The following is an 8350-nucleotide window of genomic DNA, read 5'->3' on the forward strand; positions in this document are numbered from 1 at the left end:
AGGGGTGATGAGTGCTAACCAGGGGTCAGTGACCACCTACAGACGCCACCAGCAGCATTGGCTACAACCAGCGGGGATTGCTGACTGCCCGCAGACACCGCCGGTGGTATGAGCAGCAGGGGGCAGGGGGTGGTGAGCGGCGATAGCCCACAGGTGCTGATGAAAATGTTAGCAGCACCTTTTTGTAGGGGGTGCACCACCACTCATGGGGTGCACATGCACCCCTATTCACCCCCCCCATGCCCTCCTGGGGTGTGTGCAGTGGCAGGAACCATTCCCCCCCAACATCCCCAGATGAGCCGTGCCTCCATCCCACCTAAGCTGTGCAGCACCTGCCCCTGCCCGAGCCCCACTCTCTCCCTTACTGCAGAGGCCTCCATTGGCCCCCCCACACCCCTTCCACCCTCCTCACTCCTTCCCCCACAACAGACTTACCAGCCGGATGCTGCTCGCCATGCTGCCAGGCCACATATCAGCAATCAGATCTGTATCAGCTGATATGGCCTGTTAAATATTGGCCATCAGTATTAGCTCAAAAAAATCTCTATCAGTGCATCCCTATTAAAAACAATAATAATTTGTTCCAAAATTCTAAAGCACAACAGCATTAGGTAAAATCAAGGCCCAAATGGTGTTAATACACTGGCTTCCTATGCAGGCTGTATTCAGTAGTTGTGCTCCAGAACAGAATTTTTCCTCATACAACCCCCACTTGTAGGTCAAGCAGACTTCTGAGGGATGTGGCAGATTTTCCCAGGCATGCCTGTTCACCAGTGCATTAAGGTGTCTTCTCTAATCTCCACATGCATCTTGGAGTCCCAGTGCTCAACTGTGCTTGCCTGCTGCATCTGCACAAGGACATTAGAGATGGGAAGGATTCTCAAACCTCCGTACAACCTTCTCTTCCTTAGAGCACAAAGATGGAAGCCAGTACCTAGTTAGTACGTTTTAGTATACACTAGCTCATACTTTAGCATATTTTAGGAATAGCATTCATGAATTTGTGAAGGAAGTTGGATCAGATGAGCCTTGAGGTCCCAACACTATGATTCTATTAAATAGACTATTTAAGCTACATAGCAGACTTCCCCACAGATAAAAGAATTTGGGGATCACCAAGGTTCCTTTTCTTTTCCACCCCTATTCTAGAAACAGATTTGTAAGAGGACTTGGTGCTGAAAAGTGCTGGTCTCCTGAGAGTCTTTTGTATATCAGTGTAGCTTGAAGATGATCATCTTTGCATGTCTAATATTTGTTTGCATACCTCTCCTGAGCATGTGCTCTCCTTGAAGAAGCTGAACTATAGCAGTTTGTGTTGCTGGCACAATAATAATGCTTCCATCTTCACGACCACAAACCAGGCGTCCATGTGCTGGAATATACACACTAGCTGTAACTTTGAGTGGTTCACTGTTGTTTGGTATTAAACTCAATTGATCGATAATTCCAGCAGGATGAGGAGTGAGTTTATTAAAAGCTTCTTGCAAGGAAGTTGAAACTGTCATCTGCAACCCTGTTTAAAAAAAAAAGTTATAAAAATAAGATTATTTTCTTTTTTCAGCAGCTTCCTTGATAAGATTCCAAATCCCCTCTCTCAACACTAACACCATCCCATGAATTAAATACAAAGTAGATAGTGGAATTAATTTACCCACCACAAAAATGCAGCCATAAACACACATACAAACACTAAACAGGGTGGTAGAAGAACTGAAAAATAATGTGTCCAATTTAAACAAGAAGAGATACTTACTTCAGCAGCAATAATTAACGTAACTTAAATTTGTGAAACAGACCCAGTTAATAGCTTCAAAACTCTCCTGATAAACACTGTGGGTCAGCTGGGTTAAAAAAAACCCAGTATTTTTTATTTATATTAATTTTTCTTTATTAAAAAAACTACTTAAAATTAAGACAAGTGTACTAGATTAAACAAGCCTAAATTTTCTATAATTCTTAAAACCATTTAAATTAAATAGAAGATAAATGTTCAACCAGTACATTTGCTATTGAAAGTTCAAAGAAAGCCAAACCACTGAAATGGCTAAGCACCTCAAACCCAAGTTTGCTGAAACACTAAACTGATGTAGTGAGTAAAAAGCAAACAAAAAGACAATATTTTCTGTTGCTCCATTTACTTCAATTAAATAATTAGTTCATTCAAAGTCGAAACAACTATAAGAAACTGAAGAAACAAAAACATCTGCTTCCAAGCATAGTGCAAGAAAGATATACATACAATACTTTTTTGTTCATAATTTAAAATTGATATGATAATTGGTATGATAATTTAAATTATTAAACAACATATTTCTCTAACTATAAATTATGTTTTTGTAGGCATGACTGAAAGAAAAACTTTTTTATAGAACTGTGAGTAACTTGCATAATCTTTTCTCCTGCACGTAAGAGATGACATAAAAGATGCTCAATGGTGCTTGCCTGAAACGGCAACAAAAATAACAAGCAATGGCAGCAGAGAGAGGGGAAAATCTAGAACATGTGGATGTCCAACTTCTAAACTGCCAGAGACCTCCTTCTGTTCCCACCTACACACACCCCTCTCCCCACTGCTTCACTGTACAAAGGAGGAAGGGAGAGCCTGGAGACTCTGGCTGCTTTTGCAGCCAGGACCATATGGGAAGCAGCAGACAGATGAGATGCTGTCAGATGTTTCAACAATGCAAAAAGAGGAAGAGACAAGGGGAAAGCTGGTATAGTAGGGAGTAGAAGTTCTAAAGCTGCTTCAATCTACTTATCAAGGCCAACCCACCGACCTACTCCCTGCCCGGAGGCAGAGCTGGAGTGGAATCTTTCTTAGCTGACTCTCATGTTGGCCAGGGAGAACTGTAATTCCCAACATAGGTCTACCACCTGAAGACATCCCACAATCAGAGGCTGCAGAAAAAGCCACTAGCATAGCTGGCAGGTAGAAGAGGCCTCTAGAGCTCTTCCTAGATATACTTTGGAGAGAGAAGTATGGTAAGCCAGAAAGTGCGAAAGAAAGAAGGAGTAGTTCTATTAGGGCAGGTATGAGCAATTATTTTGGCTGCAGGGCTGTTTAAGTTTTAGTGAGCTGCCAAGGGCTGCAAGGGTAGCCCCACCACCCCTTGACAGGTATTCTGCCCCCTGGTTGCCATCTTGGGACTGGAAGTCCTGCCTCTAACCTTTATCACCAAAAGTCCCTCCCCTTGCCCCTTCAGTGTGCCTTCAGGGTGCTCGTGGCCCATGCAGATGCAGGCACCTGGAAGCACACAGCTCTAAGCAGTTCTGGAAGCTGCATGTGGCAGCAAGAAGTGAAGCCAGACCAGCCTGCCTCTATTGCATGGGGCTCACATGCAGCTTCCAGGACTCTGTCGGGAAGCAGGGAGCAGGGCTCACTGCCACTTCCAGTAGAGTCCTGGGGGTTGCACATGATGGCAGGGAGCCTGGCCCTGCTGCCGGCTCTAACGTGCAGGGCTTCCCCCCTGGTGATGCACAAGTCTAGGGAGCTGTACATGGGCTGCGGGGAGCCCTGTGCAATAGAGGTGGACTAACAGGGCTCCACTCCTTACCGCCATGTGCAGCTCCCGGAACTGGCCATCAGGCGGCTATGCCTGTGCAGGCCATGACTGCTGCCAATGGTGGGGGCTGATGTCTTGCTTACCCCCAGGGTACGCATACCACAGTTCGGACACCCCTGATTTAGAGGAAGCTAGCTGATAAGGTTCAGATAACAAATCACCTTCAGCAATGTCTTGTTGCTCAAGGGTATTTGGCACACTCCAAATACACAGTCTCCCTGAAGAGTCTCCTTGGATTAGAAGTTTATGGAAACATCCTCTGCGTCCATAGAAGAACCGAGTGACAGGAGGACAAATTAGTAACTGTAAAATAAAAAAAACATGATAATATTTTTATATGCGTGTAACAGGTGCCTAGCCTTAACAATTGCCTTTCCTCTCATAGTCTACTCAACAGATCTTGCTGTGAAAAAACAGGAATTGGAGAATAAAATGCCCACAAAAAACCATAATCAACCTGCAGAACACATTACAGATATGCCATATATGAGGAATAAATGTTAAAATATTTATTTTAACTGCAAAAGAGAACTGAAGGTGTGACATATAGTTTAAGAAACAAATGTGATTAGAAACATGCTGTATTTGCTGTCTGTGTACAATGTAGGCTTCACTCTCTAAATGTAGAGCACACATAATGATTAAATTAATACTAAAATTTATGTTTGTAACCATCTTGGTACAAAATCATTTGTAAGGTAAATAAATATATTAATTTATACAATGGTTTGTTTGTTTTTTTAAGTTTCTCACTTTTTTGTAGCACCAAATATATCAAGGTCAAGTTACACAAGAGCAAGTTAATATATTTGGGCTTAAATCCAATAAACAATCTAGAAGTCCAAAATGTCCATGGAAACAGCTCCTATTAAGCAACCATCTAACTTTAGGGCAGTGGTTCTCAACCAGGGTACCAGGGCAAGCAAGAGTGCCATGAGATCATTTCAAGCGTGCCACAGAGTACCATGCAATATTAGCACTATTAGGTGTGCAAACATGATTCTCAAGATAAACCCAGAGATTACAAATAGAGAATCCACAGTGTTAAAAATATTTTGACCTGTTATGGTCTTTCTTGGCACCTATACACATGACAGAGCTATGCTACGAGTCTACTGAAGCATGGTAATTAGCACGCTCCAATAGCCTCCATATCAGTGTCCCCACCACTTTAATTCGAAGCATGGGATGCTGAATACACATGATGCTGCAGGTGCTTTAGAGAGGCTCTCAAAGCCACTCTAATTAAACCCCCCCCCCCACCCCATGGCACGTGTATAGATACCCTCTGAGTCCTTTGCAACTGCTGTACTATTTTTCTGTAGGCAAAAACTGAATAAAAAAAAAAACTTGAGATGACATTTTCCAAGGGATGCTTCAAGCATAATGATGGATGCAGCATTTAAAAATAAATAAATAAATAAAAAAGGTTGAGAACCACTGCTTTAGAGGAATATAAACTTATTAGACACTTCCCAGTTTGATTTTAGTGACCTCCAGGTATCTAAGGTTGTACGCTTCATATCATGTCCTGAACTGTCCCACTTCAAGAAGTTCATCATTTAGTTCCTCACCTATCCTGATGAGGATCCAGAAACCACATATTTCTTTACCCATATCCTCTGATGTCTAACATACACTGAGAAAATCAAAGTGGTTTGGGATGTTTTCTTATAAAACAGGGCCCTGTAGAAGGAAGTGGTAGTAAAACACCAGGTCACCTTTATACAATTGCCTTTAACTGGGGCATTCACACAAGAAATAGGAAACTTGGATTCAATTTCTCTTGACATTAATGAACTGAAACCCCTATCTTTCACCCCTAATAACACTATAACCACTAATTCATAGACTATTTAGGGCGAGAAGTGCTGTTCCTCCGGCTGAAGTTGTGTCACTATGCACAAAAAAATTCAGGGCCAGACAGCAGGAAGAATAGGGAGCATAACTATAACCTAATGAAAAAGGCACTCACCAACGAGGGATAGGTCCTTAAAGACATCTATCTGTAATAGATGCATCAAGACCTCAGCTCCCCATTTAGGCATAATCTCAGTGGTGACTATTCAAAATTGTAAGCATAATATGTAGAAGTTGCAAAGCATAATACCTTTCAAAGGAAACCTAGCTGTCATTCAAAAACTACTCTGAAAGATGAGACTATGGAAATACACATACAGTGGAGGAGTTATTGAAAAGGTATTGGCCTGAAACTAAGAAAGCCAAGTGGAGGGAATGAAGAGAGATAACTTGCTCAAAAACATTAACAATTTCACATCAGTTGAAACAGAGCATGGAAAAGCTACAAGGAATTTGTTTTTACCTGCTTATTTGCTCTGTCCAATACACTGTGCAGCAAAGGAGGAATTAAGTTTTCAACAGCTTTGCCAACATCACTGCGAAATGAATCACTAGCTGGCAGGCAACTATATAAAAACAAACAAGCAAACTAAATCATACGCCACATTTAACATCCTGAAATTGAGTTCTATTATTATACCACTGTTTAAAATGCAGCATTTGCTAGATTCATTTTACTTTAAAAAAAAACACTGTCTCTTAATTTTTTTAAATAGTTATTTATTGCTCTTAACAGTAAGTCCTCTTGGCTTACATTCCACAAACTAGAATTCACCTAATACTGAGATGAATGAAAGTGATGGAAAAATTCCATAAATTAATTCAGATCCATTTATCTCCTCTTCTCAACTACTCCTCTTTAAAAGAAAAAGAAAGATGACTGGTTTTGTAGTAAGGTTGGAAGATTAAAAATATAGCCTTCAATGGACCACGGAGAGGCAACAAGCAGCAAAACCAGGGACTTCTTGACTTACGACACACTGCAGGAGCTCTCTCCCATTTATATTGAGGGATCTGCTCTCAAATCCTTCTGCTGAACTTAACTGTGATAGCACATGTTGATGGAAAAAAAAGAGATTTTTCAGGTAAGAAGATCTAAAGCCATCAGGGTTTTAAAGATTTAAAACCAACACTTCCAATTCTCCCAAGGAGTTTTTAGATCCTTATGTTGTATTCTGAATGCAGAATATTCATGTTAGAATTAAACAGAGCTTACACATTAAGAGACAGCTACTCTCCCAATAAGCATAGATGTCCAGCCAAAATTTATATAATTGCAAAAAGTTATAGTTACTATTTCAAATGGCACAGATACTGCATTTAGAGACACCTGGGCTTCTATAAAGGTCAAACAGGATTATCGATACACAATTACAGTGGTATAACCAATGTTGTTCTAGTTACAAATTCACCATGAATTCCAGTATACCATATTTTTCTCATGTACAGCATGCATCTTCTTCCCAAAAAATCAGATGCCCCAAATTAGGGTACATGTATTAAACAGGGCAGCTGAATTTTTGCCTGAGACAGAAGTACCGTGTTTTGATTCCTGCTCCATAGGGCAGCAGCCTTGGTATTACTATTCAGGCAGCTGAGGGAATCAGTGCCCTATTAACGAATTGTATTAACAGGAGTGTAATTTGCAAATCAAGGGAAGTCATTCTTCCACTCTGTTCTGCATTCATGAGGCCTCACCTGGAGCACTGTATTGTATCTAGTTTTGGGCCCCACACTTCAAGAAGAATGTGGACAGTTTAGAAAGAGTCCAGCACAAAGCAACAAAAATGATTAGGGGCTTGGTAATAAGATTTATGAGGAAAGGCTGAAAGAATTAAGGCTATTTTTTCTGGAAAAGAGGGCTGAACAGAGGGCTCAAGAAGACTTCATGAGGTCCCTTCCAGCCCAACTTTTCCTATGATCCTATGAACAGTAAATGAAAAGCCTGAATGAAGTCAAGGCAGGGTGGCACCTTGAAGACAAACTTGTTAAAATAAAAAGATTTCTGGTGAAACTATGTTTTAAAATCCATTGAGTCTTATCTTTCACCTTTGCATATGCTGAAATAACTATTGTTCTATGATGTCCCCTGAACTATTACTTTTACCTTACTGAAACCTCATCATCCTTTCAATCTCACTAACAGGCCACAACAGTCCTAGGAGTAGGGGGGGAGGTGCGTGCACCCTCAGGAGGCCTCAAGTGCCTCTACACCAATGCTCATAGTATGGGGAGCAAACAGGAGGAACTGTGTCTCCTGATTGCAAGTAAGAATCCCAACTCAGTAGGGCTCACAGAAACCTGGTGGGACCCTACCCATGACTGGGCGGTGGGCATTTTAGGATACACCCTATATAGAAGGGACAGAACAGAGAGGAAAGGTAGGGGCGTCATGCTCTATGTCAAAGAGCACCTCACATCATCAAGGATTAGCTTCGGGTTAGAGGAGGTTCGGGCGGAGACACTGTGGGTCAAACTACAACGGGGGTGTGATGAAAGGGACCTTATGGTGAGTGTCTACTACAGACTACCCAACCAGGGGGAAGAGCTGGACTGGGACTTCTCTGGTCAGCTTATGGAGGCAGTTAAATCAAGGGATGTCACTGTCATGGGTGACCTAAACTACCCATTACAGGACCTTCACTTTATCCAGGAGGTGCACAGCCTCACTAGGGGTAAGGCCTTGCTGGACCTGGTCCTGGCTACTGGGGATGACCTGGTGAGGGGACTGCAGGTCCTTGACCACCTGAACAATAGCGATCATCACTTGCTGGAATTCACTATCCAGTGCAGAGTGTCAAGGGCTTATAGCAAGACTAAAGCCCTTGACTTCAGAAGGGCCAACTTCAATTAGCTTCAGAGATTAGTGGGGGGAGGCACTGAGGGCCCAGAAGGTAGAGGAGATGGGAGTCCAGGAGGGATGGTCG

The 8350-nt window shown here is 42.1% G+C and overlaps 1 protein-coding gene across 3 annotated transcripts in view; it reads right to left on the reverse strand.

Annotated features, from left to right (window-relative positions):
* WDR7 (WD repeat domain 7) overlaps positions 1 to 8350 on the reverse strand; it is a 400912-nt gene that overhangs the window by 347275 nt on the left and 45287 nt on the right. For all 3 annotated transcript variants that reach the window (XM_019518172.1, XM_019518171.1, XM_019518169.1), the window contains exons 9-11: positions 5887 to 5989; positions 3725 to 3866; positions 1265 to 1513 (exon numbers count right to left, since the gene is read on the reverse strand). In XM_019518172.1, coding sequence (XP_019373717.1) covers positions 1265 to 1513; positions 3725 to 3866; positions 5887 to 5989 — 494 coding nt within the window. The remainder of the gene's footprint in view (positions 1 to 1264; positions 1514 to 3724; positions 3867 to 5886; positions 5990 to 8350) is intronic.

This window comes from Gavialis gangeticus, unplaced genomic scaffold, assembly GCF_001723915.1.
Source record: "Gavialis gangeticus isolate Ggan-Ray unplaced genomic scaffold, GavGan_comp1, whole genome shotgun sequence".
In the NCBI taxonomy this organism is placed as follows: Eukaryota; Metazoa; Chordata; order Crocodylia; family Gavialidae; genus Gavialis; species Gavialis gangeticus.